This window comes from Scatophagus argus, chromosome 14, assembly GCF_020382885.2.
Source record: "Scatophagus argus isolate fScaArg1 chromosome 14, fScaArg1.pri, whole genome shotgun sequence".
NCBI classification, from domain to species: domain Eukaryota; kingdom Metazoa; phylum Chordata; class Actinopteri; family Scatophagidae; genus Scatophagus; species Scatophagus argus.
The window spans coordinates 18,863,333-18,890,281 of record NC_058506.1 but is presented as its reverse complement, the minus strand read 5'-3'; the positions used below and the strand labels follow the sequence as shown (position 1 = coordinate 18,890,281).

Genomic DNA, 26,949 nt, shown 5'->3' with positions numbered 1-26,949 from the left:
TTTGACCTCATGTTTTTCTACTGCAAACTCTCAGAGTCCAAATAAATAACCTGAAAACGTCTGATTTCATGTTGCCTCCTTTAAAAGCTGGTTGACTTATTCAAATGGCAGGGAATCAGTGGCTCTAAGTCTCCTCGCTCTGCTTTTCTCACTGCTGTGTGTAAATGTGTGTGTGCTACAGGATGATGAAGTAGAGGATTACATAATCCATCTCAGCCAATCAGAGAGCAAGACCCCTCAACGTCATGTATCTGGATTTAATCCATACAACACACACACACACACACATACACAGATGTCAGTGTACACACAGCTGGAGCCAGGTATCAGCAGAACCAGCTGTCTGAATTTGAAAACACACACAGAACAAAAAGACTCTTCCCACACATAAACACTCATGATTCACACACTCACGGGCCTTCACACACACAGTCAAAGAACCAGAGGTGTTCCTCGAGGTTTAAGAAGCGCTCAGTTAGTCTGGACGTTCGCATACAGCAGACGGATTATTCAACTCTCAGCTCCTCCGTTTGTGACACGAGTTCATTTAAAGCCTTGGAAGTTTTGAATTTTGCAGCATTGTGACTAAAAGCTTCTCAGCTTAGAAACTGGCATCACCAGCCTGCTCATCAGGAACGGGTTTCAGTCTGTGTTGGGGGTGTTCACAGAAAAGGGGATTTTTACAATCACAAATATTATTTTAAGTTTTCAGGGTCACCAGAGTTTGACTCCAACTCCAGGTTGCGGTCACACCAGGAAGTGGTTCGCTATCAAGTCGTTAGCATTGGCTAACTTGCTAGCAAGCCTGTTAGAAAAGTCAGTGAAGACCACAAACTGGTGAGATGCACTAGACAACATTAAAACGCACAGGAAAAAACACAATTCAGCTCAAAATATTTCAGCATGTGACTGCAGTTCCTTTAAACCTCAACAGGTTTCTACTTCAGATGCCTTTTTTTCAGCAACAACACAAGGCTGCAGGAGGATGAAGGCAAAGCTTCACCCTCATGGTCACCTTAACATTTTCTCAGTAGATTCAGTGAATTGACCTTCCAGTCACAAGTTCACCACAAACAAGAGCACACACACAAAGCCACCTCCTGGAAAATAAAAGTAAACTCTGTGCAGCTTCAGCACAGGCTCACTGATCTATTAAAACCTGACTTGTGTTCACAGTGATGAAACGCTGAGCAGGACCCGACAGAGGGGGAGAGAGACTTCATGGTTCTCAACATGGAGGTCGTGCTGAGATTCCTGGTAGACTCGGTTTAACTCCGAGTATCAACATGTGATTCACCCTCACAGCGTGCAACAAACACTTCAAAACACTCTGCTTCAATGAGACGTGAAACCGCGATCAGTCACAGCCACAGCTCACATGCTGGTACTGCTGTGGAGCTGCCTCATGACGGACAGGAACAAGTAGGAACTGACTGGGATATTATGACGGCTTTGGAAAATGGGTTGAGAGATGCTGGAGGATAAGGCTGGTGTCATTTGATCTTTTTTATCACAATCAAAAATCCCCTGAGGAGACTAAAACCCGCAATGATTTTATCGACCCAAAAAGTATTGCATGAGCAGCCAAAGCCAGATGCAACTTATGTTTCCTGAAAGCTGCACTCTTACACCGCGTTAGCTGTGTAAACTGAAGCAACTACAACTTCAGTTTCAGTCTCTGACAGAAGCTCAGTGTTCAGGGGACATCACTGAGTCTTCCACAAAAACCTCGACCTTTTATGCATCCAATAAAACCTGAAACCTTTTTTTTTTTTTTAAACAAACTTTAGCTGCAGAAGTGATGTGAACTTTATAAAATGTTTCCCCAAAGCAAGCTGCAGCCACTGTTCATGATCAACTGGACCACAACAATGTCTTGAGCTTCAGCATCAGTTCGTAAAACCCATCTTTTGCTTGTCATCAGGACCGAAATGGCTGCTGGAGAACCACAGTCAGCAGCTGTGCATGACTCCTGACTACATCTCAGCTGCTTTGTGTCTGTATTTCCCATCCTGAACATCAGTTTCTTGAATCATGCTGAGCCTTTACTACCAGGCTACCAGCATCTGCCGCCTGCCTGCCTGCGTAAACAATGTGTACATTCACATCTTATTCCAACTCACCCCAAAGCCGCCTCTCCCTCACGCCCTTCCAGAAGACATCCCAAGCCTTGTTGGTGGAGTCTTTCACATGCTCGCTGAAGGATCTCCGCAGAGGAGTTTTCACTGATGGGGTCTGAGCCATATTCCACACACTTACATATTCCCAAAAACCTGAGCTTCTGGAGAGTTTCTATCCCATGTGGGCAGCATTCGCTCCGTCATGGCTCACGCAGAGGGTGTGTGTGACTTAAGAGTTCAGCAAAGTGAGGAAGGAGGAGGAGGAGGAGGAGGAGGAGGGAGGAGAGAGGAGGGAGGAGGAGAGAGGAGGCAGGAGGGCTGACACTTAATGCAAAAAGTCTGCATGTAATTTGTGAAACACTCCTGTCCTCTCCCTCCCTTAACCTCCCTCTTCAGAGAAGTGTGTGTGTGTGTGTGTGTTCAGCATAAAGAGAGGAAATGACATTTAATCTGGGTTAAAGACATCAGCTGTGTGGACACACACACACACACACAAATGGACACATATAAACAAGTAGAAACTCACATTATAAACACAAGCTTGAATTCTCTCTCCTTGATACACAAACACACCTTCACACACAGACTTGTTGACCTGGACAGTAGTGGTGGTGGGATACGTTCGTTTTGTCACACCTTGAATGTTGTATATGAGACATCTGCATTGAAAGAATTTGGTCTTAGTTGTTATTTTAATGTCCAGCATTCAGAGCCAGAGACATGACAGACTTGTATCATGACTTGGACTCTCCCTTGAGGTCTGGTGACTTGATATGAGACTCGTCATAAATTACTTGTCACTGTATTTGAGAGACTTGTGATTGTCTGACTCTGTGAAGTGACTTGAGACCTGACCTGGATTTGGACCTGGATCACAGTCAACTTTGAAAGTGAGGTGGGAAAATTTGGGTTAGTTTTAGCTCCGTCCTTCTGTCAGATACAGCCGGTTAGCTTTCCCACCCAGGGATCAACACACACACATCATCATCATCATCAACGCTGAAATCTGTTTAAACAGACTTCCTCTCTTGGGGAAGAGGATAAATAAACAGCTGAGGTCAGGACTGCTGGGAAGAGTAGGATGATGGAAACTGAGGGACATGATGAATGGGAGGAGGAGAGGGAGCGAGTGGAGACAGGGACTGGATGGGTGACATCTCTGGTTCAGTCCCGTTTAGGGAATGAATCGCAGTATTTTTAAAGACTCAGATATTTTAGCTCTTTAAGTATTAAATATGACATCTCTGTCCTCACACAGTCAAAACCAGCAAACATCATTTTGTTTTGATTAAACTTCAACTCACGAAAATATTCAGTGAAGAAGTGTTCACTTTTTATTAATCAATAAATGTCAATATGTTGACAGAAAACAAAATCTGGCTGCAGTGGGAACAGATTGGTAAAATAAAATTAAGAAAATTGTTGAGATGTGATCATTTTCATCTTTTGTCAGATTTTTTTTCCACCGTCTGAGGCAAAACTCAGGAAACCTCTGAGGCTCAAAGAGAACTAACAACGAAAATATAATCAGTTTATTTCGGATTTAGAATCTAAAGGATTCAGAGTCATTTCTTTTTGAAACTCGAACACATTTTTTAATCAAACGTTCACGTTTTCGATCCGGTCTGAAGCCGTTCAATCCACGTATGATTCATTCATTTGATATTCCATTGAGAATTCAAAATCAAAAAAATGAAAAAAGAATCAATGGGATACAAAAACAAACAAACGAAAACAAATAATGCTTTGATTTTCACACTTTTGATTTCATGCTCAGATCAAAAACATTTGAAAAACCCCCGGGCCCAGGGACAACTTTAATTTTGATATTTCACTCTTTCTGACTCATGTGTCCCAAAAGTTCTTTATTTACTCCTTCGTGTGTTACTTTTGGACGGTTACTGGCACAATGGCCTCTCTGTAGACGTATGCCACGCCCACTGGATGAGTTGTCCACGCTCTCGCCATGCGCCTCATAATGTCCTCTCTCTACGCCGTCTATAGTGTTGAAGTGACCGCCATGCCCAGGGAACATGGCCACATTACTAAAATGTGTCATACAGAGACTGGGGCCTATTCAAATGTAAACAAGAGGGGGAAAAGGTCACTACAGTTTTACTTACTGCAGTTTTGATGTTCGTCTCTGCATGAACAAATATGGCGCAGAACTATAGAAGAGTACTGCAGCTATGCCAGAAAAAGAAAAATGCATCAGTATCACATTATAACGTGAAGCTTTTTAACATTACACTATCTGGAAGATCCTGCTTATCTGTTGTCACGTCATCTACTTTTAGAGTGACGTGTTTGTTGCTCTTGCTCTCCGTCTCTATTGACCATAAGCATCAGCGCTCTGGTTACGTTTGCCAAGATGAAAACGTGTAGAAGAAGACTTGAAAGACTGTGAAAAATGAAATATCAACATCAAATTCGACTCTGGGTCTGTTTTTCAAATGTTCTCTTTTTGACCTGAGCATAAAATCAAAAGTGTGAAAATCAAAGCCTTATTTTTTTTTTTTGGATGACATTCAAAAAGCAAAAAAAAAAAAAAAGAGAAGTCATTTCTCCACTTTTTGATTTTAGATTCTGAACAGATGAACAAATGATACCCGGGTTAACTTGGATTCTGTTTCAGATGGTTTTTAGTTGTTTCTTCAACCACCCACTGGCCTCGTCTTATCATTAAACTCCTTCACTCAGGATGGGACAGCTGTTATCAGTGGCTTTCATCAACACATACATACAGTAACCCTTGCAGTTTTAATACATTTACAGCTCGCCACGGTCACCTGAGAGCTCATTTTGACCAATTTTGTTTTCACCAGCAACAAACTTCCTGTTGAACTGGCTGGCACTGCCATTACGGGGCGTCACTTTACGTTATCGGCTTACATCTGACAACAGTAATGGAAAAAGAACTGCACGTGTGTGGCCACCGAAGTCATTTGGTTAATGATGAGTGAAGCTATTTCATGATTATGTTTGAATCACAGTTTCAGGAGGGGCAACGAATCCACGTAGGGCGTTTGATCCGACATATTCTATCATGTCAAAGTGACCAAGGAGGAAAGGCCACAGAAAAGATGGTCGAATGACACTTTCAAAGAAGAAGAAGAACTGTGAGAATAACCTGAACACTAAGGCAAACTATGGAAGGCAAAATCCAAAGACAAAGAATGTCTCTCTCTCTCTGTTTCCACCCACTGGCCTCTTCGTATCATTTGAGACGAGTGAAGTCCCAAGTCAAATGTCAGCCAATCTGAGTCATGTCTCGAGTCCACACTCCTCATCAAATTCGTGCAGCCCTGAAACCCCAAACTTGGCTTGAAAACTTTCATTTTTTTTCAAATGTTTTGTTGCCGTCTAATTCATCCACAGTAAAACTGGTGCAGAGTTTCCACATTTCAACAATAAGGACTTCCACAGGCTCCAAAATTAGACATCCACCACCTGAAGTCTCAAACCAACTCGGCACATCTGTCAGCATAAAAGTCAACATTTCAGCTCGCTGCTACACCTGCAGCTTAGAAACACTGTGCTGAAGTATCAAAGCGAGCTTTTTTTCTGTTTCATTCTCCCGCTTTTGTTTCCAAAGCCTTTACACTGAGAACAAAGCTTGCTATTTGAATATCAGCACAACCCAAAGCTCGATCAATTCACTGTGGTGTTATGCAAAGTTAAAACCTTTCAGTGTCACTTTTTACTGCATGCCTTCAATCCCTTCCAAGAGCTTCTCACAAGGCCATTATAACATTTGTGACAGGAAGCAGCTTCTGCCTCACCCCCTCCTCTTTCTCTGCTGGGAGGGTGATGGGAGACATCTTCTGGCACATTTGTTTACCCTTCAAACAAGACCTAAATTAGTTACATTCCCAGCGGTTTTCCAAAAGCAGGTAATTAAATAGCACTCAGCTGCATGCTGCGCCACTACGACCTGAACTCCCCTTGCTGTGGATTGAAGAGAAATGCCAAGCAGCCAACAAGAGTCTGACTTGTGACAGAGCACATCTCCTTGTATTTGCATGCATCTAATGCAAAACATCCTGAGTGAATCACTGCTCTGAGTAAGCAGGTGAAGTTCAGCTTGGTAGCAGCACGATTCAAGAATGTGTCCTCTGGTTTCGAGGATGATCTGTCAAATCAAAGTGACACCACAAAAGTGACATGAAAGGCAGCGGTTTGAGGTGTCGACGCAGATATTTGGTCTTTTCTTCACAGGTTTTAAAGTAACCCACAGAGTAACTCACTTATATGTATCTTATCTCAGCTCTTTACTCTCTTAAACACTGTTGATATCAACATCACTTCAGGTGACAAGTGCTGTAAAAGTCCTTTTTTATTTTATTTTTACGCATTCTCCAATTATACATTTATCTGACATTAGCTGTCACACAGACCTTTGCTGGCCAGTTTTCTAAAAGAGGACCACAGTCACATTATATCTCAACAAACCAAAGACATGCTGTGTCCACAAAGACAGTCATCACCACAGTTCACAGCACAAAAATGTCCCGTGATAAGCACAGCTCTTATGTGAGGAAAGTAAATTTAAATTAATTGGCGATTATGGACCCCAGTGAGACATCTTTTTACCTTTACATCTTTGTTGAGAGTTGCGCATGTGCAGTTCTGACCAGACAGGGTGTATGGGTCAGATAGCATGTACAACATTTACAAACTCAGTTTAGCTTGTTAGCTTGCTATCATTTGTTCCATGCAACAAAACACAGAGTACTACTGAAGCTGAGGGGAATGTCATCAGTTTTGCAGGTAAAAGTCCTGGATATGCAGGAAATGTTGAAATACTGAACAGGTGGAAACTTCCTATCACCATATTCATCAAGATTCATCCTCAGGGAACTATGAAAGTCATTTCATGGCAATGTATCCTGTAGCTGTTGAAATACTTCAGTTTGGACCAAATGACTTAAAACAGCTGCTTTTTGTCCACCATGCACAGTTCCAGTATATCAAACCTCCCTCAAATGTACACAAGAGGCAAAACACACTGCCAGAAATACACACTTAAGTGTCCAAAATATCATGAACTCCCTCCTCCTGTTGAGCTGCTTCCACTGCTCACAACCCACAACACCTCTGATTGTTGAGAGGACTAAAAGCTTTCTTTAACCCGTCTCCTCCACTCACCTCTCCTGCAGTTTTCGCCTCCAGGCACAGACTCTATTGTTAGTCTGGTCCTCTTCTCCTCCGCTGCTGCTGTTGTTCCTGCCCAGAAACTTGTCACTCATCTTGATGAGCCGAGCTGTCTACCTTCCAGCAGCTTTCAGGCCTCTGGCTGCAGCAAACAGCATCAGTAAACTCTCCTCAGGCGCGGGAGAAGTGAGCAAAACTCTTCAGCACAGATCTTCAGCCTGCTTTTGAACTCTTTGTGTCGGCTACATGTTTAGCTTTGCTGCTTTTTTTTCCTCTTCAGGTTGCCTGCCATTGTTGTTGTCCTGTGACCTCACCTGGATTACTAGAATCTGGCTCGGTGCTGCCCCCTGTTGGCCAGGAGACACATGAAGGTTTCACAAGAACCAGAGTCAACTGTTGTTGATATATATATATATGTGTATATTTTTGGTCATTAGGTGGCAGTAAAACTACCTGTCAGCACATCTTTGACATATAAACCTATGAAGTTAATAAATAAGACTGACACAAACCAGTTGCTAAAACACCGTAGAGCTGAAGGGAACTGCACCATGCGGTGGTAATTCACTGAGAGTCTACATATAATATTTGACTAAAAATACTGATTAGCGCAGCCTCTGTGTATCTCTGTGGCTCTTTGTGTGTGTGTGTGTGTTTTCTGTTTTTCAGAACGTATGCAAATTGCTTAACTTGTGATCTGTCCTTAAACTCTATCCTGCCTGATCAGTTTCAGCTCTCTGTGGACGCTCGGCAGGCTCTACGCTTACTCTTGTGGCCGTATAAATGCTGTACTGATTAGGTGTGACTGCAGCTAAGAATAAACACTGCAGCACCAAGTGTTTATGGCAGCAGAGGCGTTGTGTAAGGAGCCCAGTCACAAGGAGAGTCATTTTTCCTGATTTGGTCTCTGCAGATCAGGAATCTTCTGGTGCCTGGTTCACATTAGGAGGATTTTTTCTTTATTTTTGCAACACCTTCCACCTCTCTTCAATCACTGGATGTGGCACCGAGAGTCACGATTTAGCTGTGAACTCATCTGTTTTCAGCATCAACAAGTTTAGGTGCTAATATGAAGGTCGTCTTCCTCTTCTGCATGATATAAAGAACTTTAAGCTGAAGGTTTCAGTGGTTTTAGCAAAACAAATATGCTGGTTAAGACCACAAAGTGAAGTCAGCATCAACACTTAAACACAAACCAGTGTATTGTTTGTCCAGATTGAGACTGAAGCTGTGTATGTTAGTATAATTTGGGAACATGTCCACATTTGTTGCACACAGGTGGATGTCAGAGAGGTGGATTCTGGTGCAGAAACATCTTCAGTAAAGAAGAGGGGTTTTGGTTTCTTTGCACTGGCATGTGTTGTCACTCATGTGAGTTCAAAGTGATTGTAACTCCTGTTTTCCATTAAGGATGGAAATACATCATCTATAGAGTCATCTGTAAGGGGCTGAGTTTTCCACACTGAAAAGACAGATCTGGGGGGAATATCTTCATGTAATATAATTATTTTTCTGAGAATTGTTTCTGTTGCGGCACTATGTTCTGTCGTCACAGGCTAAGACACTGAGACGGGTGAGGTGCTTTGACGTCGGCACCACTGCAGGCTCTTTTTCTCAAGATATCTAAGGCCTTTCTCGTTCATGGCTGGAAAGCTGAGTCAGGAGAGGAAAGTATAACAACAAAGAGCATTAGGAAAATAATGATGCCATGATGTGAATTTGATCTTAAACTTGTGAAGCAGTGAGATCGAACTGCTCACTCTGATTTGCTTCTTCATGCAAACTGAGGCCTGATGCTGCATAATGCAAAACACCCTCAGCGGTTGTTTTTTATTACCGAGAGATATGCTGTGCTCTTTCTCCTGTGAGGCCCTGCCTCACATAAACATAGTTAATAAAGTTTGGTACGTCAGCGTTGCTCGGTCCTCCAGTGGAACTGATCCAACCACCTCCAACTTGTTCTTGGAGGTGGTTTTATCAGAATCAGAATCAGAATCAGAATTCCTTTATTTATCCCTGAAGGGAAATTCTTGTTCTTACAGACATTGCACATGCAGTATTCCCGACCAAGAAAGGTGAAAAGTGAGGAGTATAAAAATAGGATAAACAATAAAAATAGGATAAACAAAAACTAAAATCTCAAAGTACAGGTATTTACAAATGTGTTCAAATTTTTTAAGAAAATTTAAAAAATTTAAAAATACAGGTATGTACATGTGTAAAAAACCGATATATACATTGTATATATAAAGTGAGTGTGTCGGTCACAGTGCTGGACAACAATTTTGGACAACATCCTCCTCTCAGACACCACTGTCAGAGAGTCCAGTTCCGCTCCCACAACATGGTGGCCTTCTTAATAATTCTGTTGAGTCTGTTAGTGTCCCTCACCCTCAGGCAGCTGCCCCAGCAGGCAACAGCATATGTGATGGCACTGGACACCACCGACTCGTAGAAGATCCTCAGCATCGTCCTGCAGATGTTGAAGGACCTCAGCCACCTCAGAAAGTAGAGGCGGCTCTGGCCCTTTCTGTAGACCATTCTGCACCAGTCTAGTTTGTAAATTTTTTAATTTTTAATGTTCCTTTTGACTGTCCTCAGGTCTGTGTCCCAAATGCCACTTCTGTCTGTGTGACTCTGTCCACTGTGTGCATCATATGTGACACCATTCACTCAAATTTGACCACTGAGTGTTTTCACAGTCCGTGTCTATCTGCTACAAGCTGCGATGGCCTCTGGGTGCGTTGGTGCCAAAGCTCCGTCAGATGAATTTCAAAACTTTGTGTGATCCCTCTGCCTCTGTGATTCAGCCAATTCACTTGTTAGCATGAGACCATTGAGGGTATCTGCTGGTCTCTGATTTTTCTGTTCCTTCTTCAATCCTCTGATTAAACAAACTGTTCAGCCATCAACTCATCAGAATAAGTGAACACGAACTGGGAAGAGTCTGCTGAGTGCTTTATTGTCATGTAGTCATGTTTGGGGACTGCTAAATTGGACTGCTTTTATATTCAGATAATGTCAGCTTGTTTGTCAGTAAGCAGTGGGGAAACAGAACTCCCAAGCAGGCTCATCAAGCCCAATAATGAAGCAGATTGGAAGCCATTCGACGAGAGTCTATTTGCATGTTGATGCTATATAAAGGTGATTTGCATCAGATGAAAGAAAAAAAAATCTGACACACTGATGGTGTTTTAGCTTCACTTTTGGAGAGCTTGCATGTCATCCATCTTCATGTGTGACTGTGGACGAGCCCCTGGAAGACATTGTGTCTTTTCCCAGCTCAGAAGAAATCACTTCGCTGTGTGCTGAATGCCTTCAGAACAGTCGCCCTGACATCACAAAAAATGAAGACCTCTGAACCACCATGCACTCGACCCACTGCAGTTTGCTTAACACAAGAAGGTTCGTGTTGCAGATCTCATCCTTACTGCAGGGCTTAATCTCACCTGAGCGAGGGGAGCGCCGCTGTTCGTTGATAAATTAAAGTTTTTAGGTGTTGAGGTTAAGTGGAACTGACAACAGCAGTCAACTGACTATAATTCAGTCTAAAGCCACGTCCAGGCTGCTCTCATTGAACATAAGCACAGAACTCAGTGATGACAAAAATAAAAAACATAGTTAAGCTCCATAATCAGCTCAATTCTCTTATGAACGGAAAGAGAGATAAAAAGATCTGGAGCCACAGATGCCTCAGAAGTGTGGACAATATGGTCTGTCAGCTTCAGCTAAAACATGTGAAACACTCCCCCGGTAATCTAAAAACAAGCTCACTGCAATTTATTATGGATGTCCTAACAGCAGGCATGTGAGCAAGTAGACAGTAGAGCTGCTCGACAGCTACCCAAAATTTCTGACACTCCAGACTGATCGTCCGACAGCCAGATTGTGATTGTTCATCCAGTTAATCTGGTGTGACATCATGCCCCCCCCCCCCCCAAAACTGCACATCAAATGATAATCCATCTGCCAGAAACTCTGCCTAATTTTAGAGTTATAGTCAAAAGATAAGTTGAATCCCTACAGTGTCTCCCTCTAGGTCCTAACTACGTGTTTAAATATTCAAATTGAAACAATTTTGCAACACTTGTAACCCAGATGCCAAAAAATGTTCACTTTGCAGCTGTGTTCAGCCTGGTTTTTACACAGGACACTCACCTGTGACCATCAATATTCAATATTGTCAATATTTTGAAGTTAACAATGGATTAAATTACTCTGTGTAATATGAAAGAGGTTGCCTGTAGTGACAAACCTGCAGAGGATTATCACCAGCTCTGCAGTTTGTCTCGACTCCACTGTGTTTTAACTCCTTGGTTCGGTCTCAGTGCTTGAGCTCGTCATCCTCTGATAAATTCACTGCGCACCACCTGCCCAGCAATACGCAGCAGACACACAGCGTTAGTGGCTAGAAGGTGGACATAATAGAGCAGCTCAACAGCCAGACATTTTTCTCAGAAGTTGGTGGAGACCAAACCAACAGGCAAAAGTGAGTGAATATTGGACTTAAATTCATCTGGTGGCCAAAAACTTAATTTTAAATGAGAACTAATGTTATTTCATCTGAATATGTTTGTTGTTGTGTGTGTTCTTCTGATTGATATAAGTACGATATCCACTCTTCTTTTTGTTCTGGTTTGGTCTCCACCAAGTCCTGAGAAAAACATCTAAAAGACAATGTCGGTCAACTGTTTATTAGGGTTAAAATGGCCTGTGTCTACGTTGGCGGTGACCTCTAGCGCCCGTAGTGATTATGACAGGAACAAAAGAGGACATGGGGGAGGTCGGGATGGACAGATGGATCAAACCCTTGACTTTCACCCAGGAAATGGCTAGTCGTACCATGTGTGAAATCAAAAGTCATTGTTGACTTACTTTAACCTACATATGTCAGTAGTTTTGGTGCCTGAGTCCTAACCAAACTTTGACTGTTTCACGTTAATGATGTAAAATACTTACTCCATGTGTGTATGAAGATGTGTTGAAATATCTGACTGTCAAACTGCTCGATGCTTCACTTTTTCTTTTGTGGTTGTAAAACCTTGAATGAAAAACTGGTAAAATGCTTCATAGAGCTGCAGAGCTGGTGATAAGTATATAGTTATATAGTAATTTTATCAGCTACGTTTTACACTGTGATCGTCTCTTTGTTATTGCATCCACACTGTAATTAACTCACTTGTTGAGATTTAATGAAATCACGCCTCACCTCAGTGCGTTAAATAGTTTTTCTTTTCATTTTACATTAAAATGGGTTTTTTCCTCTTTTTATCGTAAGGTATTATTATCATTTAAATGGCAGTTGATTGTGGGTTATTGTTTAAGAGACCTGAGATTCCTGCTGTGCTGGAGTATGACGGCGGTTATCAGAGCTCAAACTGTGACAAGTAGCTCCTTTGGGAGGATTCAAATGGACGTCACATGGTCCGACTATCATTTCACAGGCCTTGCCATACTGTTAAGAAAAATGTCTGTCGGGAACACCTGTGGCTGTAAAGTGAGCCCGCTGGGCCTTAAGTTATGGCTGGAGATAAATAAGACTCATGGGAAGCTCCACATCAGCTTGGCAAGGCTCAGCATTTGATATGTGGCTCTGAGGTCATGTGATAAAAGAGATTTATAATTTTGCGGAGCTCTGAGAGGATCAAAGCTACCTGCAGTTGAGTGTAACAACCAATCATCACCTCTGTTGATCAGATCGTTTGTGTAGTCCAGCTGAATGTGAGCTATTGAGTACCTGGAAATTCTTTTGTATGCATTTAAACATGAAAAGTTCAGACGAAAGTATGACAACCTCAAACAGTCTCTGGTGATCAAAGACACACAGATGTCCTACGGAACGTTTCACACACTTTTCAGCAGGTAAAAAAATACACGACACCATCAGCTGTGAATGCTGATATGTGATCAAAGCCTCAAGATTTTATCAATCTGATCAAGATTGTCACTACGGTTATATTTCATGGTTTTAGTGTAGATTCATATGGTGACACTTTCCGGATTGGAAAAGATGGAAGTAACATAAAAATGCTTCCTTATATAGCTGATCATCCATTTTTACCACCAAAATCTGTACCAAAAATCTGTTCAGTGTCATTTGAAAGAAAAACACAAACCACTCATTACTAACACATGGCTGCATGCAATAAATATTGGCTTGCTTGACCATTCAGTGCTTGAACCGCACTGAATGTCCCCCAACAGACCTGCTGGCTGCGTGTCATTAGTTTTACAGGTGTGTGGTTGTAAGAGCAAAAGACTGGGCAAGCTAAAGTTCGGTGGTGTTAGATGAAAAGTTAAGAGATCACCAGAGTTATTACAATTCACCCTGTGGGGGTCCAAATTTCATGACGGCCCATTCAATAACTGTCAAAATGTTTCACTCAGAACTACAAATGTGAAATTCATGGTGATGCCAGAGGAAAAGTCACCAAAGTATGAATTTCTTCTGAAGTAAAAAAAAAGCACATAGTGTGCTTGAATACATTTACATTTTGATATTTTAATTTAGGAATGGTGGAGACATCCCGTTATGCCAAAGCCCCAGTAGACTCATTGGGCTGAAAGCCTATTTTTGTCCAACATCCTGTTGTTCCAGAAATCCAAAAAACAGTTTCTAATTTTTTATTTGCGTATGCAGGAAACCACAAAGTCATGATCAACGCTGAAGTTTTGGTTTAAAGAATTCGATTGTACAGTTTTGGAACAACAGGCCTTCAGAGCAGCAGACATTTGTTTTTGGCTGAAGAAAAAAAGGCTTTCAGGCCAACAGGCCAAAGGTGACTTGAGGGGAAAGTTTTGGCCATTTTTGTTAGCAAAATGACCAAAATGTGGTCCTCAACCAGACACCATCCTGTCAGCGCCAGGGCCTTGGCATTTCTAGCGTTTACAGAAATGAAATCAGCGAAACGTCCACTGATAAGAGCGAAGACTCAATGGACAAACCATAGGAGCGACTTCTAAGTGTGTTAGTGCCAGACATCTGAAGTTTGAGTGTGTGTAATTACATTGTGTTTATTCATGCATTTCCTGCAAACTATAAGGTGACACTGTTGAACTTTGCTTCTACAATCCAATGGGCTGCTTTGGGAAACATGTTTCCTGAGTGCAGATTCAACAGATGCTGGCATTAACTGATAATATTAACATATGGTCATGCATCTGTGCAGTGCTAAAGCATATGACCCTTTAAGCTGCAGCACCGTCCTGTTGGGGATGAATGCTGACAGCTATCAGAAATTGTGTGTTTTAATGTATTATAAATGCACTTTTTTATATATCAGTTTGTTATTTATTTTATTTTATTTATTTCATTTTTACGTTATTAATCCCAAGCTGGGAAATTGGGGGTTAAGTGCCTTGCTCAGTGGCACATCAGTCGGCTAATTGGGGGGAGGGGGCCATTATTAATCACTCCACCACACCCAAATATTTCCTGCCAGTCCAGGGGGAACTGAACTGACGACTCTCGGGTTACAAGCCACGGCTGCCCCCAAAATGTTTGCATTGGCCGGGAATCGAACCCGGGCCTCCCGCGTGGCAGGCGAGAATTCTACCACTGAACCACCAATGCTTATGCATAGCATGTTTGGTGAATCTTTGTGTCTGAATGCGACAGTGATTCAGTTCTTTGTACACGTGTTCATCTAACAGTACATTTCAAGCACCAGTAAATAAAGATAAAACAGATATGAAGAACTCCAGTCCAATTCGTTTTTGAACAGTTGTTTTAAAATATAGTTTTGCTTTATTTAGTTTATTCTCCAGTGCTCATAATAACTTCACACTCAAGATGGGAGGCAAAATGACTTGTCAAGACTGACCTGTAAAATGTTAGAAGAGCTAACCTGTCAAACTTCACTCACAAGGAGCTACTTCCTCCCGTCAGTTCTGCTCTGAAGTGATTGGCTGACGGGGTGATTGACAGTCTGCTGCTCAGAGATGTCAATCATACACAAAGCAACAACTAGCTGAAGTTTATTAAACTAAGTTAAATTAAATTCAGTTTAATTAATTGTTAGTTGAATTAAATTCAGTGATCCATTTTATTTTGTATTAATTCAGCTTTTAATTTGCACAACAAAGATTTCTTCTTTTAAATGTTTTATGGTCTCAGTTTCGACAGAATTGCCGTCTTTCCGCTGAAATAAATGTTTCTTTACAGCAGCCTGACAACAGCGTTTTCCTCTTGATGAGACCAAAAGAACATTGTCTCCTGTCTTTTTAGTTTGTTCTTTCAACTGATTCCATGTAAAAAATGTATGAATGTCAGAGTACCTGAAGTGTCTGAGATCCCTCTGATATTTTTTTACTGATGAGTGCTGCGTTCAAGTCATGTAGAACAAACTGTGTGGATGTAGTTTAGATCATCAAACCGCTCAACGCGGCTCTGTGACTGAAAAGGTGGCTGCTTGAGCGTTAAAATACACAGCTGATCTGTTAAATGTGGGTGTGTTGAACAACAGACGGATGTGAGGCGTCCATGTTTGTTGCCATTTTGAGCAGCATTTCCATGTCTGAAAGCTGTTCTTACTTTCATCAGACACAAGGCAAAATGGCTGAACGTGAAAATGAAACAACGTAAAATAATGTAAAATGACTGAGTACGGGACAAAGTGAGCGACTTTGTGCTGACTGCTTAACTGACTGTTCTGACACTCTCCGCCTCAGGCGGTGTGAGCTGACTAATGCTCTTAGGATCAATACTAAACACATTTTATCCTCTGAAATCACATCAGGGAGTCGTAATGTGCTAAACAGGAAGGACATGCAAGTTTGTAAGCAGACCAGTACTTCGCCACTTTCAGTCCTAATTAATTTTGACAAAGGGCATCTTGTCTTCGCGTCTTGTTTGTGTTTGCAAACACCCAACTGCTGCTCAGGGACTGTGGATTGGACGAAACCGCTGGTCTGCCTTTAAAAAAAACCCTTGTGATATGTTAGTTTTGATAATTAAAGGCCACATTACATTTACACAAATCCATCAGTCAACCATCCAGCACTGAACAAAGAAAGATGAACTTTGAAAAATTGGAAACGTGTTCAGATCACAGTCACGCTGCTGTCAGACGAGACCAGATGCTGAGTTAGTGCTTATCAAAGAACATGAAAAGACTTTATGAAAAGACACGTAAAACTTTATTCTCCATCACCGTGGTGACAGCTAATTAGCTGTGATTCACTGCAGTTTTTAAACAGAAGAAAATATGGGATGGCAGTCCAACAGAGAAATGAACTTGACCGCGTCAGGGTCCATTCACTGCGGTGGCTTCACTTAACTTCGTCTGATTTTATATGAGCTGTTTAAATGACTGTTTTGTTTTGCACTCTTAGTTCAAGGCAACACATAAAAGCATCAGGACTGTGACGTACAGCAGTGTGCATACAAATTAAAAAACATGAATGCAGACTTCTCTAAGATGTTCATGCACGATCCTTTTTTTTGCTCTGTTGGAAAAGAAACCAGAATCATCGCCTTGCTGTTGTGTGCCTGTGCATGTCAGCTAGGTTGCAGTTTACATCTATGTTTGTCCAGACTCATAGTTTTCTCTGCTGTTATGTCTTTCATACACTCTGTCCACCCCCCAGATACCTTTCAAGGACGATCTATGGGTAAAGACGTGTTTTCAGCAGCAGCGATCCTGACAGCGTTGGGCTCCATCAGGACACTCAACACGGCTTTACTTTGAAATCCATCATCTCTCTTCCTGTGGGGTCAGCAAGCGGATGGATGTCATGGGTTGAAGGCTGCGTGGTGATGCGCTGGTGCTTCGGTCAGGGAATGATGTCATCATGTCTACCTTAATACCTGTGGAAGCTGAGATCCACGTCACACAGACAAATACGTTCCCCATCTCAGCCCTCTAACTGCTGAGATTGTGTCTGACAATGAAGGGGATGGCAGGAGGGCATGTTCCTCTGTTTCAATTCATCTCTCACACACACACACACACACACACACACACACACACACACGCACACACACACACACCTCCACCTTTGGGCTGCGTATCTTTGGGATCCAGAACTGGATCAGGTTTGATTGATCACAGCCTGCAGATGTGTGCCTGAGGACCCAACATGCAACATCCAGAGAAGAAATTGTGTGTGACAGGAAACAACTCGCCCTCTTCTTGTCTTTTTTACCCAACAAAACCCACACCTACCTATGAAACACATTGTCTTCGAGATTTATTCGCTATAAATATCTGTCACCAATGTTTTAAACTTTGATCAGTTTTTTAAAACAGGAAAGATTTAGAAAAATCAGTTTAAAGGTTAAAAGAAACAACCAGATGTTCACTGGCCAAAAACACCACTTACCGTGTTTTCCAGCAGCCTTACTACCATACTATCTTGTATGGTATAAATATGGTTGTAAGCCAGGAAAGCTCTTTTAGCTCTTCTGACCTATAATCCTCTGTACAGCACAAGATATGTCACACTGACACAGCAGCTGAGCAGTGGCTGATGAGAGAAAAACACCCACAGCCGTAGCCTGGTTCCACACATTATACAACATTCTAATTTGAAATGAATTAAATAAAATTAGCAAGTCAGTCTGATTATCCTCCTGCACCATAGCCTCACGGGGCAGTAAAGAGCCCATTACGGCTCTGTGATGCCAGGCTTGAAAACCTCCTGGGACAAGCTGCATTGAGATGGCATTTATGCTCCATCAAAAGTGACTTCATACAGCACGTTTCAGTTTTTACAAGAGTGAAGACTTCAAGGATAAGGACTGCCTGGCTGGTCGGCTATCAGAGGTGAAGCAGAGTGCACAGCTGCTTCTGTATTCCTTTCTCTTGGAAGCATTTGGGACTGTCCCCATACAGGGAATGAGACAGTCCTGATGTCTGAAACATCAAGGCAAATTGTTGTGCTTGAATTGATCCTGAAGGAGGAGGCCTCTGGGAGGAAGATCAATAGGCAGACTTGGCGCAGAAGTGCCGGTGCCGAGTAAGGCAGACATTGTGTGCTCACTGAAGTCGTCTGCAGAGGCTTAATGGGTCATCAGTACATCATGGAGGGAGCATAAAAGACATAAAGGCTGCTGAGGATCAAGAGAGACAATCCAGCTTTGGTGAGCCCGAAAAAAAAAAGTCGATGTGATCTCAGGTGATGAATGTCCAGGTGTGTAGAATGTTGTGTGAAAGAGTAGACGTGGTTGTTTGGATGTGTGGCTCGGGGAAACGCTTCTCTGGTTGTGATGTGACGATTAATTTTGACATTAAGTTTGACATTTGATTAATGTCTCTTTTTGCAGGTTTGACTACTGAGAAATCTTTTTGGTTGCATTAGTAAACTGCAGTGCGATGATCTTTCCTTACCAGCTTCCTCTCGAGTGTTTGTGGACAGTTTGGAGTTTTCCCAGTTTTAATCTGTCATTTCTGACCTGTGAAAGAAATCTAGAGGCTCACTTTTTATGGAGTGTTTTGGAGCCTTTGTGTGTAGTTTATCTGACAGCTGTGTGTTGTCCCAGCTTTGGCGTTGACGTTGCTTCCCATGAAGCACAACACAACGTTAATCAAGAATGGAAATTATTACAGCGACAAATTGTGTGGTAATCAGCTTCACTGTTTTTATTCTTGTTCCATGTTGCTTCTTGATGAAGAAACTTTGTGAAAAATCACACACACACACACACACACACACAGAGAGAGAGAGAGAGAGAGAGAGAGAGAGAGAGAGTCTTGTTTCCATCACTTTTGGGGGACTTAATATAGACTTACATTAGTTTCCTGAAGGTTTAACCAAGATCTAACCATAACAACAAACATCATTTGCCCAATCCTAACCCTTACCTTAACCCAGTGCTTCTCAAATAGTGGGGCGCGCCCCCCTGGGGGGGCGCGGTGCGATGCCAGGGGGGCGCGTGTGACCCTGGGGAACATGCTTTTTTTGCCGTACTAGAATAAAGTGTAATTGCACATCCACTACAGTAGTTGGCAGTGGCGCTCTCATTGTCAGAGTGTGCGCAGGGAGTATTAGCTCTATGGTGTAGCGGCTTTTTTGCACCGAGCAGGCGATATGAAGTGCAGTAAACGAACCCTTAAGAGACAACATGAAGAAATTTTTAACAGGGATGAGAAGAAAGGCGGAGAGAGACGAAGATAATGAGACAAAAGTAACTCACCCGAAAGCTAAGACGAGGAAATATGACGAAGCATATGTAGCGCTTGGCTTCACTGTGACTACAGTGGGAGACGAAAGACCGGTGTGTTTACTGTCTAAAAATGTTGGCAGCGGACAGCATGAAGCCAAATAAATTAAGGCCCCACTTGAAGACATTACATCCCAATCATGCTGATAAGCCGCTGGAGATTTTTCAGCCAAAACGTGCCGAATATTGCCAACAATCATCCCGCTTTGTGAATGCTACTTCAGTAAACCAGCGAGAATTGTTAGCATCCTATTATTACATATTATTAAATATTATTACATATTATTATTACTATTATTTATAGTCGTGGCGGAGATTGGGGGGGGGGGGGGGGCGCGAATTGTTTTCTACTTGCTGGGGGGGGGGCGCAACAGAAAATTATTGAGAAGCACTGCCTTAACCTAACCTTAAATTAAGTCTTCACCATAATATTTAATGATTTACAGATTTACACAGTTACAGTGTCATGTCAGAAAATATATATAAATATATAATATTCTGTATGGTATTCCTGCCACAGAACAAGAAATGTTTTACACAAACAAGATGCAAAAACAAAATGAGCTTCTGTAATAATATGTCACAGGATATGTTGTAGTTTGAAAGTTCTTGAGGCCCTGGGTTGGTGGGTTGATCAACCAACTCAAACCCTCGGTGTGGAATATTATGTACACTATAAAGACAAAAGTATTGGGACAGCTGACCGTAACACCAACAGGGACTTCATATTCTAAATACAGACAGCTTTGCAGCTACAATATAACAGCTTCAAGTCCTTCCACATCAAACTCATCCAGCCAAAGTTGGAAGCATACCATTGTCCAAAACCAGCCACATAGCATATCTGAGTTCAATAATGAAGAGGTGTGTCAATATAGTGTACATACACACATCAAAATCTTCACATATACTTTACAACAGGACTTATTTGATCTCACCATGCTTTGCAGCCACCTGAGCCGTCAGCTGCAGAGAATGTAGAAGGTCCACAGGTCTTTGTTAACGGTGTCTGCATTAAAGCAGCTCTTTTCTAAAGCACTCATCGAATATTTGCCCAGGAAGGGCTCTCTTGCTCTGATTGGTGGCAGTTTGACATTTCACTGGCTGATAAACAACACACACAGGATGTCGCAGGAAGTACAAAAGGGTTAAGACAGTCTGACAAGCTTAACTGTGCAGACAGATAACGCCACTCTCACTACAGAGTCGATGGTAAGCGAGTTAAAGCAGGGAACGCTGCATGCTAATGAGTGTCACATCCACTTTGCTGCTGTCTCGTTCGCTCTCTTTCATTATGAAACCACATCAGCTCTCTCTCTCTCACCGCCTCTTCAGGGCAGAGCTGACATAACCTCACCTCATTAACAAAAAGCACAAGAAATACGCCAAAAGGCATTTTGTTGTATTACACAGCTTTATGACTCCTGTTATCTTCCAAACATTACGTCTAGTTCAATGCCTGCTCATTCCACATGGATCATTCACAATACTTACAGCCTTACTAGTTGTTATGGCTGCACTTTTGTTCACCAGGTGGATAGTGATTAACAATTTGTATAAAAACAGCTTTGATAAAGGAGTACGTGTTCATTTGTGTCCATAATCACCTTGAAAAGGCTATTGTGTGAGTGTGTAAATCAAGGCTGCAGTCAGGTTTGAATGAAGGTAAAAGAAATCATTTGACAGAATGATACAAAAAAAATGTGGAGAAAAAGCAAAATGAACATCTGAAGAGTGGTGAATACTTCAAGGTGAAAAGCAGAGAAGATTCTGCTCTGATGTGTGTGTGTTTTTGTTTTTTTTAAAACAACAACAACAACTGTCATACAGATGCAAAACCCACTGCAACAAAACAACTTCAAAAAAACAACTTTAACTGTTGCTGCTCCCCTGTAAGCTCAGCATGTGGCTGTGAGGCTCCGGCATCTTGAAGCAGATTTTAGATGTGGATCGACTGGATGCTGTAGGTTCAGTTTCTTTCAGACAGATCGTTTTGCTGCACACTTGGCTACAAAGAGGGACTTCCAGGCGTGCGTGGGTTTAAATGAATTTCCTTTACTCTCTGCTCAACAGGTGCACGTCAGTGCAACAGTTCTGCATGCTGTAGATCACTCAGGTGCACTGAGGGGATGGGAGCGCACTCCCGTGTGGTGCCCCAAAGTGCCGGTGTGAGCTCAACTTAACCATGCTTACCCTGCTAAATAATGTGGCTGTAAGTGCTAGTAGACATATTACCTCAACAGTGACAATAATAACAACACAAACAAAATAAACATCAGGATGGGATGGTGTTTCGTGTCCATCAAAGTCCAAGACATGTTACAATATGGGCCCCACAGATGCAAGTTGTAATGTTTTAACTTAAACCAAAGCTCATGAATATAGAGAGATGTGAGGAACATCTTGAAACCAAACTTCATCTACAAAAGCTTGTGTGAAAAGCAGTGTGTTCGGATTCTGTGAAGTAAGGTATCAGGCTTGTAACAGTGAGCCCATGCAAACGTATCGCCCAACAACCAGTTCCCCTCGGCTCTGCGGAGCCTTTTAGCCACTTTCAGCGCCTTGTTTTGGTTTTTGTCCTTCAACTGCACTGCTTTGCTTTTACTTCACTCTCACTGCTGTCATCTGTGTTTTCAGAAGAAAAAACTCTGATAAACTGCCTGTACACTACCTGCTGCACCAAAAGGGAGATTAAGTGAGCAATGAACTAGAAAACATATCAGAAATGATGCAGAAGAAATTTGAGTGATAGATGACCACCCAGGCAGCTCCTGGCTGCTCTCTTGATGTTTATGGCTTTATGGCTCAAAATTGTTCTTAAATTGTTATTTCTCAGCAGGACAGTCTGCACTGCTTCCAGTTCCTCAGTGTTTCTGGTTAAAAGTCAACCCCGCATAAAGTTTCTCAGCTAATGAACACTTGAAGTTCTGACCCCATTATTGAAGTGAATTTTTGCCATCCCACCTCCAGGCGCTTCTGCCACCATGCCAGTGTATGTTGAAGTTAATGTGTAAAACTTTAGATCAAACTCCTTTTTTGGAGTCCAGCTTCTTATTACCAGCTGACACCAGCACTTCAGTGTTTAGGTGTGACCTCAGGACAGGAGACAGAGTCAGTGCATTAGTGTGGGGGGAGCCGGAGACCGAGTCCAGCCTCAGAGTCTGCTGTGTGGAGTGATTCTTCAGCTCAGGGGTCAGGACCCAGGATGGCTCTCAGGACAGACACCAACGGGTCCTCTTATAACAAAAGTAGTTTTTGTAATGAGCTCTGATCCCAGGGACCCACCGGAGGCTGAAATCCCTGCTCTCTTGTGAGACTGGACTCAAAATGCAGAAGTTTCAGAAGCTAATTACCAGCTCACAAAAAGGAGTTTATGGACATTCAGAAGTCCGGGAGGGGTTTCCACAAGTACTTCGCTGATGATGAAGTGATTTAATTTCAGTATTATCTCATCTGCCAAAATCAAAAGTGAAAGAAACAGTTAATATCCTGAGTGGAGGAAAGTTGTGTCTTGTTCAAGGGCTGTTCAACCAAACGGGTGAGCCCGCCTTTTGTCAGGCAGCTGTACTTAATGCCTTTCAACCACGTCTGCACTGGACTCTAATGAGCCAATTTCTCTACCAGTTTTCATGCCAGTTGTAATTTTGCAACCTTTCCTTATGTTGAATGGTGAAAACAGCGAAGTTCTTCTGGCCTGATCACACTGAATCGCCTTTTCCTTTCACTACATGATCTCTTTCATGTCGTTTATTTGTGTTAGCATCTTTGCAGCTGACAAAGAAGTTATGACAGGCATTACAAGGAGAACTTAGTTTTCTCCCCCCGTAAAGGTAATGTGTCAGCGTAAGAGTTTTTATTTTTGTAAGCTGACATAGTGTACAGCTGCATTGAGTTTAACCACACCTGCCACCATTTTCTTATTGCTATTGTTTGGCTCTAATGAGCTAGCCAGCTTGCTAAAAATGATGCGCCCTTATTTCTATACAGTCTGGTAAGGTCTTACTGTTCATTGTTTCTACAACCACAACAGCAGAATATGGAAGGCTCACTCTGCATTCACCCAAATTCTGATAGATTAAAATAAAGAAAACACCTCATATAGATGTGCATGATTAGTGTGTAATGTGTGATTACAGTTCTTCTTCTTTTGTGTACAAAAATGACTGAAAGGCACCGTTAGACAGAAAGCACATATTTTGAATTCAGTGTGCACACGACTGCACATTGTGTAACTGGATCGTGTTTTCTTCAGGTTGGTCTCTGCTGACCCATTTTATGTGCCTGTGACTCATGTCCGGGTACCACAGCAGTCGCTGAAGCACTCTGCTCCAGCCCCACTCCTCCCTCATCCTCTGATCCCCCTCCCCCCTCGCTCAGTTCCCACATTCCTCCGAGGTGACGTCTCCTGCTGTTGTGTAACATCCATCGCCCTGAGGAGAGGCCAGCGCACTGCAGGGTCCTGACAGGTAACTCCCTGGACGACCATTTGCCTCCCCTGGCAAACATTTATCCCACACTCTGCTCATAAAAAAATAGCTGCTCGGTATGGGAGCCATTACACATAGAGGGGCCTGGAAGAGCGAATGAGTCAGGAGGGGGGAAACAGAGTGAAAAACAATGAGAGAAGAGAAGGGCGAACAGAAAATAAGAGACTTCAAGTGATAAGAAAATCTCTCTTTTAGTACCAGAAAGTCACCTTGTGAGGACTAAAATGCTTTAAAGGCTCATAGTTGACTGTGGTGTGCAGCTGTGGACAGTTAATGTGTTCCTAACATGCTGGGTTAAAACCGTTATTTAAAGATGTAATATATAACCTCAGCCTTATTGTGAGAGGGAGGTAATTTAAATGATGTCTGAAGCACAATAAAGATGGCAGAGCGATTAAACTTACATGTTGGCTCATGCACTTGCGTGTAAAGCACTGGCTTGCTTTTATTTGCTAAACTGGTAAATTATTTTGAAAAAGGCATAAGACGTAGATGTTGTTTTTTTTTTTTCTAAAAAATTACACTAAATTACACCATGAGGAGATTTTGACTTCCATCAGCTCTACGGACCAATTATGGGTCGCTGTTCATGTCTTATCGTTATGGCCACCCTAACAACAAAGGCTCTGAAGCCTCGAATATATAAAGTGTTAATGGAGAAATGCACAAGCCATATTAGAAATACATTTTAAATTAATCAGACTCCAATTTATACATAACTAGAAACAGAGAGTTCAACTGTGAGATGATCTGTTGAGAAGCAGCAGCTACAGTCAGTGAAATACATCAGAATCAATCTTAAACTTAAACTAATATGAAGAGAATGAAATCAAAGACATTATGCACAATAATCAGGGAGATCTGGAGCTTTTATCTGCAAGAGTTCAGCTATTTTCAGCTCAGATAAAAATGGAGTTACCTGGACTACTAAAGCAACACACAAAATGATCAAAATAATTGGAAACAAGGTGAGAAGCGTAGCTAAAAACCCGTCCTGGATTGCTTGTCCTGTGACGGGGATGTAAACCACCAAACACAGGCTCCTGGTCCACGGCGCCATTTTCAGAAAGCTCGTCGAATTTGCTGTGTGCACTCGTGCTCCTGTTGCCGCAAGGCATGTTGAGTATCTGAATGTTTTCTGAGCCACAAGGTCAGACAGACAGTGGCAGCACTAAGGCAGCTCACACACACACACAAAAAAGTCTTAAATTATTCAAGAGCAGACAAAACCCAGACCTGGTAACTTTTCAAAGAGTGAAAAAGAAAGAATTCTCTGTCAGCGGAGTCCCGTGGGCCCACCGACGCTCACCTCCTCACACTCTGACCATTCGGGCTGAGCTTCCTGTCAGAAAGAACAACAAACCCTGGTCCCATGTGAGACGGCACACAACGGAAAACACCTGCGAGCAGGCAAGGACAGGCGCACTGTGAGGAAGGCAGGGGTTTTACTACATCAGAACTGTGACGGATTTCATCCATCCATCCATTTTCTATACCGCTTATCCGTCAGGGTCGCGGGGGAGCTGGAGCCTATCCCAGCTGACTACGGGCGAGAGGCGGGGTTCACCCTGGACTGGTCGCCAGTCAATCGCAGGGCCAACACACAAAGACAGACAACCACACACTCTCACACTCACACCTAGGGGCAATTTAGAGTAGCCAATTAACCTAATGTGCATGATTTTGGAATTGTGGGAGGAAGCCGGAGTACCCGGAGAAAACCCACGCAGGCACAGGGAGAACATGCAAACTCCACATAGAAGGGCCCAGACCGGGATTCGAACCTGGAACCCTCTTGCTATGAGGCGACAGTGCTAACCACTGCACCACCGTGCCGCCCGTGACGGATTTCAGTTTAGCATCAAATCTAACTGAGCCAGAAAACTGTATGGTGGCAGCTGAGGCGTTCTGATTTCATCTGAATTCATGACCACATCTCTAGAAGCTTGAATGCTGGTTTTCGTTCTATGCAGAAGAAAATATGTTACGTTTAATCATGCTCATCAGTCATATCATTTTTCTAAACGTAATTCTTCATGTGGAGGTCTGAAAATATCGTGGATCTCCTCCTGCTGAGGAGCAAGTTAACGCTGGGTCATTTTGCCTTAAAGAGCCCAAAATAGACTCAGTGTCCCTTGATGCTGCAAATGCTGTTTCAGAGGTTTTTCTAGAATACAGAATAAAATCCTGTGCCAGTCACTGAATTATGAACTAGTTCTGGCAGGACACACTGCTGCATATACAAAAATTCATCATCATGAACACTTCACCGAGTTTCGACTTCAGTCAAGCGCACTTTGGCATGTGCTTTACAATGCTGATGCTATGCAGGTTTTCTCCTCAAATTAAAACTTCAGCATGCTTTACAGGGGTTTGACAATGAGCTTGTTGTCTGAAAAGATTTGCATTGGGAGTTTTATTGCCCTGAAGGAAGAGAAGTGGAGCTTCTTCATGTGGTATTATGGAGCTGAAGAAAAGCTGGTATTTATATAATCCAGCTGTGGATACTCTGAGCCTTAGGTCCACTTCAGGAACACTTTTGTAAAGCTTCTGCTTCTATTGTGGAGAGTGAGTTCCTGACTTGTGGTCATTTGTGATTAGAGAGAGAAAATCCCGCTGTGGCTGCGACCTTGAAGAAGAAGAAGAAGAAGAATCAGCTTTATTGACAGTATATATATTTTTACATACACACACTGAATTCGTCTTCTGCATTTGACCCATCCTGAGTTGAACACACACATGCAACACCCAGCAAATTACATGCAGTGAAACACACACGGGAGCAGTGGGCAGCATCAAGCGCCCGGGGAGCATATTGGGGGGTTAAGTGCCTTGCTCAAGGGCACATCAGCTGGCTAATGGAGGGAGGGGAGCATTTTTCGCATTAATCACTCCACCACACCCACATTTTGAACTAGAGCGATTGATTTGGGTGACTGAACTAACTGACTGAGTCTGATTCCCTCTAGATGCTAAAACTGGGCCACTTCAGCAAACACACACAGGACCCGACCAGCTTTTATAC

At 42.5% G+C, this 26,949-nt stretch overlaps 1 protein-coding gene and 1 non-coding gene across 3 annotated transcripts in view; both read right to left on the bottom strand.

Moving 5' to 3' along the window:
• The window catches only part of si:dkeyp-23e4.3 (rho GTPase-activating protein 7), a 73,030-nt gene extending 70,763 nt beyond the window's left edge, over nt 1-2,267 (bottom strand). Inside the window, exon 1 of one of the 2 annotated variants that reach the window (XM_046409974.1) lies at nt 2,124-2,267. In XM_046409974.1, coding sequence (XP_046265930.1) covers nt 2,124-2,244 — 121 coding nt within the window. In that variant the 5' untranslated portion in view covers nt 2,245-2,267. The remainder of the gene's footprint in view (nt 1-2,123) is intronic. The other variant, XM_046409973.1, reaches the window with a different exon arrangement.
• Nucleotides 2,268-14,776: 12,509 nt separating this feature from the next.
• trnag-gcc lies at nt 14,777-14,847 on the bottom strand. Its single transcript has one exon. It is a non-coding gene; the product is annotated as a tRNA-Gly (tRNA).
• Nucleotides 14,848-26,949: the final 12,102 nt, after the last annotated feature.